Below are 13,269 nucleotides of genomic sequence, written 5' to 3'. Positions count from 1 at the left end.
CCCGAGAGGAGAGCTGTCGAGTCTGAGCTCACTTCCTCTTCCTCCCAGCATTCTGTTCTGTTTACTCCTCCCACCTATGTTTTAACCTATGAGGGCAGCCAAGCAGTTTCTTTATTGCTTAACCAATGAAATCAACAGATTGATATATGACATTCCCACATCAGCATGTGCTACCACCACCCAAAACAATATATTTTTAATCCAAGACTGTATATATTCTTCTTCTCCCTTCCAAGCCTATGCACATTGATAAACACATAATAGACTGGTTAGAGGCTCTTTTTGTCTGAGTCTGTCCTTATTGTGTATCTGTAACTCTGTAACCTTTTCTGTCTGCATGAGCAGAAACCCTAAGCTAGCCAGGCAGTGCACAGCTGGGAGATACCTCTGTGTACCACAGCCTGTGTGGGCCTGTGGGAATCGGCCATGCGGCTTAGTTCAGGGTGAGCTGGCAGTTACCAGGAGCTGTGTCTCTCTACTGCAGCAGGCATGAGAAATAAAAGGCTAAGGCGTTGCTCCAGGCTCTGTTTCTGTGTTTTAAGATTGTTTTTGGAGCTTTGTTAGGTCTTATGTGGAATTCCAGTCCCACCTTGAAGTGCCATATGTAGGCAGAGTTTCCCATCCCAGCAGCCACTTCCAAATTACCACACAAAAACTTGGTTTTTTTTGTTTTTTTTTTTTTTGTTGTTGTTGTTGTTTTTCGAGACAGGGTTTCTCTGTGGTTTTGGAGCCTGTCCTGGAACTAGCTCTTGTAGACCAGGCTGGTCTTGAACTCACAAAGATCCGCCTGCTTCTGCCTCCCAATTGCTGGGATTAAAGGCGTGTGCCACTACTGCCTGGCAAACTTAGTATTATTTATAAATGCGTGGCCAATAGCTCACGCTTATTACAGCTAACTCTTACATTTAAATTAACCCATTTCTTTTAATCAGTATAGTGCCACATGGCTTGTGGCTTTACCTGTCCTCTAGCATCTCTTGTTCCCTCAGCAGCTGACTGGAGCTCTCTCTAACTCCACCTTCTTTCTCCCATATTCTCAGTTTGTTCCTGCCACCTGTTTGTTTTTCCTGGCCTTGTTCAGCTTTCATAAGCCAATGAGAGCAATACACAGTTGTAGTGTTCCACAGCTCCTGGGGTTTTTCCATCGTTGAGTCATTCCTTTCTTTTCTCCTGGCCTATCTCTACTCATTGCTTCTTTTTAAATTTTTTATTTTTATTGGGAATCTCTTTTTTTAAGATTTATGTGTATGGGTGGGTTGGTGTTTTACCTTCAGTTATATGCATGCAGTGCTTGTAGAGGCCAAAAGAGGGCAGCAGATCCCCTGGCAGTAACTGGGATCCAGGGCTCATGCTTGTGTTGGGAGACCAGCCTGGATCCTCTGAAAAAGTAGTGAGTGTTCTTTACTGCCAAGCCATCTCTGCAGCCATCTTACCTATTCTATTTCCTCATGTTAGAACAGCTGACCATGCTGTGGCTCTCCCTTCAATCTTCCTTCGTTGATACAGCATCCCATGGTCTACCGCATGAGTGGTCATCCTGTGGGTTCTTCAGTCTCTTCTCTCAGTGCACCACTGACTGCCCTGAGCTGAAGCCACTTGTTCTGTTGACCTGTGTGACCTTCTCATAGCTGCTCCCTTGTCACTTGGCTTATTGCTGTGCTGCTGGTATTATGTGCTCCTGGGTCTCTGGGACTGTGTTCCCAGGACCAAGATCATCCTCAATACACACTGAGTCCACGGCTTGCCTGGGCTACAAAGGCCCTGTCTAAAACAAATAAAGACTCCAAAATATTTTGGGGGCCCGATGGATAAATAATCTCTTAGATGCGAAGATTATATATCACACACATTTCCTCCTGACCAGTTCAGACGTTTTAAATACATAGAGTGGAGAGGAAGGTTTAATTTATAAATGCTGCCCCCCTCCCATTTGCTTTATAAAACTGTTTTCATCCTGTTTCTCATGACTCTTCGCTGTGTTGGAGTCATCCTACAGTTTGGGCACCTAGTGTCTGTGCTTGTGCTGTGTTGTCTGCGAGTAGCTGCGGACTGTGAGGCTGTCTGGGAATTTCTTGTCTCTTCTCCCTTCTGTCTGAGATAGGACTTCCTGTGTCCCTGTGCAGCTCAGGAGGGTAGATGTATTCCTCATCTTCTTGTCTCAGAGTCGGGATTACAGGACTGTAGAGTGTGCCGCAGCTCCTGGCTCACACGCATTAGAATGATTGTCTCTGATTTAATTTCCCTAAGGTGTTTTGAGCTGCATGTGGTTAGCTACATAGTTTGGCTTTTACTAAAATGTAACTTACGTGGCTGGAGGCATAGCAGAGGTAGACCACATGCTGACATGTATGAAGTCCTGAGTGCAGTCTCCAGCCCTAAGAAAGGGGAGGAATAAAAGTGTTAACAAGTTTGAAAAATACTCCAAAATCAAATTTGTAATGTTTTTTTTTTTCCTTCTTAAAAGATGCCAGCAGAGGGAACACTAACCAAAAAATTGGCTGCAATAAAGTAAGTTTATAATTAGATTATTTTCTTTTTTTAGACTATCCTAGTGTTCTATAAGGTCTACCCTGATTTATTTCCGTATAACTGTTCGTGGCTAGTTTGTTTGTTTTCATCTTGTAGTCATAAATAAGTGGAGTGAAGGAATGGTTTGGTTTGGTTTTTTGAGACAAGGTCTCATTATGTAGCCCTGACTGACTGACTGACTTTGAGCTTACAGAGATCTGCCTATCTGTGCCTCCCAAGTGCTGAAATTAAAGGTATGCACTACCGGGCCCAGCCAGGCCTTACATTTTTAAGACAGTGTCTTGCTATGTAACTCAGTAGGCATGGAACTCCTGATTCTTCTGCCTTTGTTTATGGGTGCTGAGCATATAGGGGAGCACCACATATCTGGCCACTTTTAGGACTGTGACATTTGAGCCTGGCGAAAGCATTGCCACAGTCTGCATCCTGAATGCCTCCTTAGTCCAGTCTGCTGGTGTGCCTGTGCAGTGCGTCTGCCTCTGCTGTAGGCAGTGCTCTCTCGCCTACTTTCTGAGCTACGTGTGCTAGTGTGTTTGTGAGCAGACCCCACATTTCATGATGCTCCTCCCCCTTGATTCTGGAGGTGGCATGTGTCTGAGCTATGTGTGCTAGTGTATTTGTGAGCAGACCCCACAATTCATGATGCTCCTCCTTGATTCTGGGGATGGCACGTGGGGCCTGGTTTGCGCTAAGCACTCACACTACCTCTGAGCACACTCCAGCCCATTCTGTCCTGGTCTGACTTTCCTCAGCAAGGTTTTGAGATCTGTGCTGTGTACATCAGTGATCTGTTCTTTGTTAATACTGTTCCCTCGTGTGGAAAGTGAGCATTAGGTCATTCACTAGCCCTTTAGCATCCAGTGATTCCAGATTTTACCTTTCATGCATTAAAGGACTAAAACCATTTGTGGACAGGTAATGTCTCCTGACAAAGTCCCTGAGGGAGAATGTCTGTGCCATATAGTCAGTGTGTTTTAGCTTCCTAAAAGGTAGCCCCCTACTGCCCATCGTCTTGCATGGTTTTCATTCCACCAGCACTCGGTGAGAATACCACATGTCCATGTCCTCTGCAGCCTCAGGACACTAGTGTCAGCCTTTCTGAAGACTCCTTGCTATGCTTTTGTAAGATGGCAAACATCTTTTTATGTGCTTACTGGGTTTTTACTGTTTGGTCAAGTACTGTAAAACTTCATCTGTTAGCCGGGCGGTGGTGGTGCACGCCTTTAATCCCAGCACTCGGGAGGCAGAGGCAGGCGGATCTCTGTGAGTTCGAGACCAGCCTGGTCTACAGAGCTAGTTCCAGGACAGGCTCCAAAATCACAGAGAAACCCTGTCTCGAGAAACCAAAAAAACAAAAAACTTCACCTGTTTACTGCTGTCTTTTTTTCCCTTGTTTCTGAGGGAGAGAGAGATGGACGGCGTGGGGGAGAGTTACATATTCTGCATGCAAAAGCTTTGGTGTCATTTAAAGGATCAAAAGGACAAGAAATTTCACATGTTATTGAGGATCCAGTGTGGAGGGCTGCCATTGTTAGTGAGCTGTAGTGTAGTGGGAATGAGGGCACCAGGCTGTGCTATGTCCCCAGGTTCCCCCGCTGTAATGTTTATTTGTAATGTGTGTGTATGGGCGTGTATGTGCAGTGTGCGTGTGGGAGCTGCTCTCTACCACCAAGTGGTACTAGAGGACCAAACTCAACCTGTCAGTCTTGGTGGCCGGCATCTTTACCCACCAAGCCATCTTTTAGGCTAGACTTGGCCTTTTGCCTTTGATGGGTCTTAATATCCCGTACCGTGTTGCTGACAGGAGGTTCCCTTTCCTCTTCTAGCCCTGGAGTCTTGGCTCTGTCCCGAGTGGCAGGCTGACTGTTCCTCCCCATAGCATCTTCACCTTTTCCTTCACCTGGAGGAGAATCCAGGTGGGCTTGCATACTCTCCTCTAGCCTGTTGTCAGCGTAGATGTTCTCTGGGGCTCATGCCCAGGCTCCGTCTTCTGTGGATGCCAGCTCAGATCTGAGTACACCCATAGATGGTCCCCTTGCAGCATCAGTGAGACTGAACCGTGCAGGTATTGTCTCTCTTTGGAGAGAGGAGCCTGGCCTTAGTGTCCAGGTGCTTTCCTCCAAGACTCTTGCTCTCTGGGTTCCACCAGTTGTGATGCTGTGGATTAGCTGCTAAGGACAGGAGAGATGCTCTTTCTGGCTTCTGTGCTATAGTGGAGACAGAACATTACCTGACATGAGTGGTTCATGGTCCCCTTTAGTCTGATGTAAAAGTCCACTGAAGTAGACCCACCTGCTTGCCGCTCGTATTCATGGGACAAAGATCTTTCTGTTCTGTGTTGCTGGGGTCAGCGTTGGGTTTGTTGGCAGCTGTGTCTTTTGGGGAGAGTTAGGTGCTGGAGAGCACTGACTGAGTGTCTGTCCTGTAGCTTGTCAGCTTTTTGGCTACCATCAACACTTCTCAGACCTCAGTTTCTTCATCATGAAGTCAGAAAACAACACCTACGCCGGGTGAAAGGTCTAGGTTAGTGCTGGGCAGTGTTTTGTGTCTAGTAAATCATAGCTGTTTTCCTCAATAGGAAGGTATCAGATTGTGCATAGGAAGTCACAGAAACCATGACAGTGCTGAGATGGAGAACAGACAGGCGCCCTGTCTCTAACCCAGAAGCTGTCTATGGTCAGCTGGTCACAAAGGAAAAATTGTTTTTTTTTTTTCCAATGGTGTCTCTGGATATACCACATTTAAGTGAGAGCCTGTGGCTAACACAAAACAAACTCAGTGGTATTTGTAAGATTTTTTTTTTTGTCCCTATTTTGTTTGGGCATTTTTTTACCTTACTCGTCTTTTGCTTATATATTATAGTTTCTACACATCTCTCGTTCGCTCGTTCGTCCTTTTTTCTTTCTTTCTTTCTTTCTTTCTTTCTTTCTTTCTTTCTTCTGTTTTGCTTTACTTATTTATTTTTGCCTGTTTGTTTTCCAGAGAGAGAGAGAGAGAGAGAGAGAGAGAGAGAGAGAGAGAGAGAGAGAGAGAGGGAGGGCATGGATTGGATGGGTGGGGAGGATGTATAAGTCCTGGCTGTCTTGGAACTTGCTCTGTAGACCAGGCTGGCTTTGAACCCACAGAGATCCTCCTGCCTCTGCTTCTTGAGTGCTGGGATTAAAGGTGTGTGCCACCATAACTAGCTTGAAAAATAATTTTTTTCAACAACAAGAAAGAAAAGACTCCAGTGTGCTGCAGCATGCCGTGTTCATGCCTGGCCCTGCTCACTGGGTATCTTCCCAACAGTTCTCATTCGTGTTTTTGCCTTTGATGACCTCAGCAGCAGGCTGGCATCTTTAGGCAAGGACCAGTGATCATTACTAAGTCTATTTTACTGTTTTGTCTAAGATTTATTTATTTTTATTTTTTATATATTTGATTATTTTGCTTGCATGTGTATATGTGCACTGTGTGTGTGGTGTCAGAGGAGACCAGAAAGGATGACACATCTCCGGAACTAGAGTTGCAGATGGTTGTGAGCCGCCTTGTGAGTGCTGGGAACTGACCCAGGTCCCCTTCAAGAGCAACAAGTGTTCTTAGCCACTGAGCCATCTCCTCAGCCCTCGTCTGTCTTACCACTATCATTAGTAGCTATTTTCTACTGAATTGCATCCATATTATATTACCCTTTGCAAGTGTAGGTCTTGGGCAGCAGCAGCAGCCATAATCACTAAAGGTGAAGAGTCAGCCTGGGGAAATGGCTCAGTTAAGTGGTTGTCTTGCAAGCATGAGGACTTAAGCTTGATCCCTTGTTAAAAAAAAAAAAGCTGGGCATACTTGTAATTCCTGTGCTGGAGAGGTGAGACAGTGACCATGCAGTCTAGCCTGTGTGGTGAGACCTAGGCATGAGAAACCCTGTCTCAAAATGTAGGTAGTACCTGCAAGATGGCTCAGCAAGGAAAAGTGCCTGCTTCCAAGGTCAGTGACCTCGGTTCAGTCCCTGGAACCCACATAGTGGAAGGGAAGGATTGACTCCTGTGAGTTGTCCCTGCCTCCACATAAGTGTGTGTGTTCCCCTACCTACAACTAAACACAAGTTTTAAAAATACACACAAAAATGGTAGACAGCACTGGAGGGATGACAGATGAGGTTGACTCTGGCCTCCACACATACATGCACGTATGTGTAAGCACACACACACACAAAAGTGAAGAGCAGCTCTTACATGGCTTGCTTAGAAAGAATAGCCTCGACACTTACTGTGGTCCTGACATAGGGGCCGTGTCTGGGCCAGATCAAACCTTTAGACCCAGTAGCAAGTTTACCAGGTACAGAAGACAGAGGCGCAAGTCAGACTGCTTTCTCACAACAGCAAATTCAGGCTGTTGGAAATAATGCAGATCCAACAGATTTGTTTGAATGGACAAGTGAAGTGTAATGGATAGCAGTAGATAGGGCTGTGGGGCTGTATCATGAGAGAGAGAAGCAATCGTGTGGAAGTCAGGATGGTGGTGCCCATCAGCAGGGTGGCTGGGTTGCTGGGTGGGTGTTGGCTGCTAGGGCTTTCGCTTCTGCGCTGAGCTGTTTGTCGATGTGCACTTCCTAGGTGTGTATCCTACAGTGAAAAGGAACAGTTTTTCTAGGTTCGGAGTTGGAGCCAGGATGACATTGCTGATCCTTCCATTGTTGTAGCTGACACTTGTGGGAGTCCTGTTCTCACCATTCCTCACAGCGATGACTCCTGAGATGATGTGGGCTCGTTGCTCCTTCTGCTATCTTTATATATCTCTGTTCCTTTTCAAACTACTGGATCTTTTCTTGAAAATGTGGAACTTTCAGTCTGCAAATTTTATCATGTATTGGTTATAGAAAACAAAACTAGATTTTTCTCCTGAGTTTGAGGTTAGCAAGTTTTACATGATCTGTTTTTCCTTCTGTTCTCTCTGCAGACGTAAATTTCACCCTGACCAGAAAAGCATCAACGCGTATGTAGTGTTCAAGGAAGAGAACGCTGCTGCAAAGGCGCTGCAGAGGTGACCCTGCCGGAGACGGGGGACGGGGCGGTGCTGGCCTCTTCCTGAGAGGGCTTTACATGGGCTTCATTACGGCAGACACCCCATAGCTAAGTGCTGATTTTCAACAGCCACCCCCACTTGTCTTTATATTAGAAACGGGGCTGAGATTGCAGAAGGATTTCGTATTCGAGTTGATCTCGCATCTGAAACCACCTCTGTAAGTAGAATGTGATTTGTTTAAGGATCTTAACAAGACAGCTAGATATGGTAGCTCATGCCTGTCATTCCTGCATCAGGAGGGTGACAGGAATTACAGGTTCACCTGGCATGACAGTGTGAGACTGTCCCAAAGAAGTGGAAAAGAAAACAAGGCAACAACAAAAAGATCTTCACATGAGCCTTGTGAAAAGGTGGACCAATGGAGGGAGCAGGGGGAGAATGGGAGAAAGGAACCTTTGTTCTTTAGGGACACAGTATTGGTGTCCAGGGGGTCACAGGACTCAGGTGAACATTATCTTCACAAATAGGCCACTTTCCATTTGAAGATACTCTCCCATAACCAGCTCTTTAGAGAAAGTAAGAGGTCACCAGAGACTAAAGTCAGGAAAGTTGTTACTCACTTAGGCTGCTTGCTCATGCCTGTGTCAGAGCTGGGGAGGCAGAGGCAAGAGCAGCACATGTTTTGGGCAATGCTGGGCTGTACAGTGAGACCGCGTCTCAGAAACCAAAAGCAGAGTTGTTATTTGTTAGAAGTAAGGAGCAATCTGAAGACTGTGTGCTTGGTATGTTGCTGGAGACGCAGAGGGCCAGGCTGTGGCTCTGTTTTATGGTAAGTGCTGTCATCAGCACAGGGGGCTTTGTTCACTCAGAGTGGTGCCCCTGAGACAGGTCGACAGGAAAGGACAAGAACGGTTTGCAGAACAGATTCCATGAGTCATGAAAGATTTACCTGGGCAGGAAAGTATTCTCAAAGCACAGTGGCAATATCTGTGAGGTGTTATGGGAGGCCGCTTGTTTGCTCCTGGCTACCCAGAACTGAATTAATCACACAGAAACTGTATTTAAATCACTGCTTGGCCAGTCACTTAAGCATATTGCTAGCTAGCTCTTATATCTTTGGTTAACCCATTTTTATTATTTTATATTTTACCACGAGGCTCATGGCCCACCAGCAAGGTTCCAGCTGGCAGCTCACCTCTTTCCCTTTTGGCAGCTACTTGGCTTCTCTCTGACTCTGCCTTCTTTCTCCCAGCATTCAGTTTAGTTTTCCCCACCTAGCTCTGTCCTGCCCTGCTAGAGGCTCAAAGCAGTTTGTTTATTCATTAACCAATAAAAGCAGCACATACAGAAGGACTCCCCACATCAGGGGTGTGTATGGCAAGAGCTTTGTGTGGTCAGTGAGTGTACAGTAGCTAAGAGTGCTGCAGGGTAGATAGGTTGGCAGGCAGACTATGAAACCCTGCTTTGCCTCACTTCATGCAATGTCTGGGTCTTGTCCAGTGTGGGTTCAGGAGCATTCAACTTTCAGTGCTGGAGCAATGTGACCAGACTGCACATGACAGCTGCATCTTCAGACAATAAGAGAACTGTAGAGTTAGCCTGCAGAAGTGTGCTTCTCTTAGATGAGAGAGAGCAACAGTCAGAGTCAAACCTCTAGCTGGACCACAGAGGATCAGCAAGTTGTGGTGCTTAGACCATATCTGTTAATAAATTTAACTGCATACAACCACAAGTTTGTTTTTGTATCTTAAGCTATTATAGCCGGATGAGAAGTTGCAGTGGAGATCATGTAGCCCTTAAGCTCTAAGTCTGAGTGGTTCTCCACCTTCCTAATGCTGCGGCTTTTAATGCAGTTCCTCATGCTGTGGTGACCCTCAACCATAGATTGTCTTCATTGCTACTTCATAACTGTAATTTCGCTACTGTTATGAATCATAAATAAATCTATTTGCTGATGGTTTTAGTCATCCCTGTGAAGGGTCATTTGACTACCTAAGGGGTCACGACCCACAAGTTGAGAACCACTGCCTTAGAGCCTGACGTGGTTGCTGATTGGCCTCTCGCAGGCCTTCCCTAAGCACTGCCTGTGAGTGCTGCTGTGATCAGGTCTCTCCTGGTGCTCACATACTATGCAGCGGGAACATAGGAACAGACAAGGGCAGGGTATGATCAAATCAGGAAGTGGAGACCCTCAGCCCGTGGAGGGGATGCCGCAGTGGCCGGGGTGGGCTAGCTCCTGTTTTCTAGTGTACTGACTGTTTCTGTTCATTGCTGTTTCAGAGGGACAAGAGATCAGTGTTTGTGGGGAACCTTCCTTACAGTAAGTGTGCTTTAACAAAAGTATAATTGTTGTTACTACATGATAGGGAAAGGAGCAGGATGTAGTTCCGTGGCCAGGGGCTTACCTACATGCCTGAGAGCAGTAACAAGTACAGTAGTCGAGAACAAAAGGAAATTGAATAATTCTGGACGTGGTGGCATAGTGAGTGTCTTTAATCCCATCTAGTTGAGGCCAAGGCAGGAAGACTGGAAAATGAAGGCCAACTTTAGCTGCCTCTGGGGAAAATTTAGAAAGAGCTGAAGGTGTTGCTCAGTGGCAGAGCTCTTCCCTGGTGCTCATGCGCCTTTGTATTCCCTTCCCTTACAGCAGAACCGTAGAAACAAAGCTCGAGTAATGTGAGGATTGTTTAGGACAGCTTTTAGAGGCAGGCTGTGTAGTGCTGTGTTCTCGTGGGCTTCGCTAAGCGTTATCACACAAGGATAGTCCACACGTTCACCTCATTTGTGCTTGGATTTGTTTGTAGAAATTGAAGATGCTGCTTTGGAGAAACACTTTCTGGACTGTGGGAGCATTGTGGCAGTGCGGATCTTGAGAAACCCACTCACAGGCGTCGGCAGAGGGTTTGGCTATGTGCTCTTTGAGGTACGGGGACCAGAGCGCTGCTGCTCTTGGGAATGAAAGCCTGTGCCCCGGGGAGGTCGTCAGTGCTGTGTCGTGATTCGAATTCCCAGCTTCTGACTCAGGAAAACTCAATTCATAACCACCACAACAGAATGCCATGGCTACAGCTGTCCGAGCATCCTTGTTTGTGCATGCTAGCAGTACTGTATACTACTCTAGATGCTGGGTGTTAGAGGAACCTTACCTTCTGTAAGATGGAGCAAACACAAGGATCCTGCATTGAGTTCAGTGACTACTAGTCAGTGTCTCCTGACATTCCTAAGCAGTAGAGGATACCTCTGCTGGATAGCACGTAGATTTATTGTTACTATTTTTAATGTGTATATGAGTATAGATACCCATGCCAGGCATAGGGGGTGCCCCACGGGCTGGAGTTACTGGTGGTCATGAGCCACTTGGCTTGGGTGCCAGGAACTGAACTCCAATTCTCCTTAAGAGCAGTCTGTACTCTTAACTACTGAGTGAGACATCCGTCCAGTGCCCAGGCTCTCTGACTCTTGGCAGGTATCCCTGGGAGATGTTAGAAGTCTTGTGTGTGAGGTCTGTGTTGCTCTACTGCACTGATCTTGTTACTCTGTCTAGATGTAACTCACCTCTTTGAGAAGTCTGTAGAGTTCTTTCAGCATCTCAGCATTCAAAATAGTATTAGTCATTCTGTGCTGGAATGAATTTGGACTCACAGAATGTTCTAGAGCCTCTAGTCCAACATCTGAGGGACTATAGGAGAGTTTCCTGTCTTCCACTTACAACAGAAATTAAAGCAAGTTGGCTTCTGAGCTGTTTTCTGTTTTAAAGAAAGGCGCTGGTGGTGCACCCCTTTAATCCCAGCACTTGGGAGGCAGAGGCAGGCGGATCTCTGTGAGTTCGAGACCAGCCTGGTCTACAAGAGCTAGTTCCAGGATAGGCTTCAAAACCACAGAGAAACCCTGTCTCAAAAAAAACAAAAACAGCTCTTTCCGTCTTCGTCCGCCATAGAAGAGGAGGCGCCGCCATGTCTGCGCATCTGCAATGGATGGTCGTTCGGAACTGCTCCAGTTTCCTGATCAAGAGGAATAAGCAGACGTACAGCACCGAACCCAATAATCTGAAACCCCGCAACTCCTTCCGCTACAACGGGCTGATTCACCGCAAGACAGTGGGAGTGGAGCCCGCGGCCGACGGCAAAGGGGTCGTGGTGGTCATGAAACGCAGATCCGGTCAGCGCAAACCAGCTACTTCCTACGTAAGGACCACCATCAACAAGAATGCACGGGCCACCCTGAGCAGCATCAGGCACATGATCCGAAAGAACAAGTACCGCCCGGATCTGCGTATGACGGCCATCCGCACGGCCAGTGCTATCCTACGAAGCCAGAAGCCTGTGGTGGTGAAGAGGAAACGGACCCGTCCCACCAAGAGCTCCTGAGCCCTACACCCCAGAAGCAATAAAGAGTCTACTGACTTTTTTCAGCCAAAAAAAACCAAACAAACCAAAAAAAAAAAAAAACAAAAACAGAAGTGAGCCCATGGTTGTGGCTGTTAGTGTTTGGGGAGGTGACCTGAGTGTGACATGAGCAGCGGGGGCTCACACAGGGCTAGGAAACCACAGAGTAGACAGCCTTCATATACCATTGAACTCAGACTTTACTGATCTTGTTACATATGAGTTTCTGGTGGAAATTAATGATTTTTTTTTATTATTATTTTTGTTCTTACAGAATACAGATGCTGTTCATCTTGCTTTGAAGTTAAATAATTCTGAGCTAATGGGAAGAAAATTGAGAGTCATGCGTTCTGTTAATAAAGAAAAACTAAAACAATCGAGTTCAAACCCAAGCTTGAAAAATGCCAGTAAACCTAAGCAAAAAGTTACTTTTTCTTCCAAAAATGCAGGATGTTCCAAAAATGCATTTATTGGAGAAAAGGCAGTTCTCACGAAAAAGAAGAAAGGACAAAAGAAAAAAGTAAAAGCAAAGAAACCAAAAAATCAGCAGTAAAGACAGAAGCTGCCTCCTTCGTTTCTATGCTGAACACTTGGAATGAGTGTCTGGGTTTTTTACGAATTGTGTGGAAAATGTGGAGACTCACACAGTAGTGTTTTGTACTCATGTAAGGCTTTTTTTAAAAGCATTATTCTTAGATATGAATTTACAGAAAATAATAAACATTAATACTGGTTACTGTGGGAACACTGATTCCAGATGTGGCCGTGAAGACAGACTGTGAGCTGTCAATAATAGACACTCATCTCTTCCTATCTCATTTCAGCCATCTCAGAATTGCTAACCAACAAGAACACCCAGAAGTGTGACTGACTTCTAGGCCATGGCCAGCAACAAACGTGGTTGGTTATTAATGTCCTTGACAGGCTGACTATAAAGCTGGTTTCACAGGGGTCACTCAGAATAAAATGGCTGTCCCAGAAAGTTTAAAGACAATATTTCCCAATGAATTATGGTAATTGAATCACAAATTTTAAAGGTGAATGATAGGACAACACGGGCTGCATCCTCTAGGGGCTTGGCCTGGTTACAGCAATGATGCAGATGTCACCAAGCCGAGGCTGGGTCCAGGATGGAGAACTGTGGGGAGGTGTAAGCCAAGGTGGCTATCTACAGAAAACACACTCTATCACTTAGGTAGACACTCGTTTAGTTTTCAGAATTCTGTCTTTGGACAATGCCATGTAGAAAATCTAATGGAGTGTCAGAACATAGCTCTAGAGACTGGGGAGATGGCTTCTTGGTTAAGAGCATGCACTGCTCACGCTTCCAGAGAACCTGAGTTCAATTCCTAGCACC

General features: G+C 45.9%; 1 protein-coding gene and 1 pseudogene across 1 annotated transcript in view; both read left to right on the top strand.

The window, feature by feature from the left end:
- Positions 1 to 12,890, top strand: part of Rbm34 (RNA binding motif protein 34) — a 21,208-nt gene extending 8,318 nt beyond the window's left edge. Inside the window, exons 6-11 of the mRNA XM_005345904.3 lie at positions 2,465 to 2,508; positions 7,462 to 7,545; positions 7,681 to 7,744; positions 9,808 to 9,847; positions 10,332 to 10,450; positions 12,187 to 12,890. Of these exons, the coding sequence (XP_005345961.1) occupies positions 2,465 to 2,508; positions 7,462 to 7,545; positions 7,681 to 7,744; positions 9,808 to 9,847; positions 10,332 to 10,450; positions 12,187 to 12,465 (630 nt within the window). The 3' untranslated portion in view covers positions 12,466 to 12,890. The remainder of the gene's footprint in view (positions 1 to 2,464; positions 2,509 to 7,461; positions 7,546 to 7,680; positions 7,745 to 9,807; positions 9,848 to 10,331; positions 10,451 to 12,186) is intronic.
- Positions 11,437 to 11,934, top strand: LOC106143727 (annotated as a pseudogene).
- Positions 12,891 to 13,269: the final 379 nt, after the last annotated feature.

Source organism: Microtus ochrogaster, chromosome 4, assembly GCF_000317375.1.
Source record: "Microtus ochrogaster isolate Prairie Vole_2 chromosome 4, MicOch1.0, whole genome shotgun sequence".
Classification (NCBI taxonomy): Eukaryota; Metazoa; Chordata; class Mammalia; order Rodentia; family Cricetidae; genus Microtus; species Microtus ochrogaster.
The sequence above is the reverse complement of the archived record's forward strand: the minus strand, read 5'-3'. Positions and strand labels throughout refer to the sequence as shown.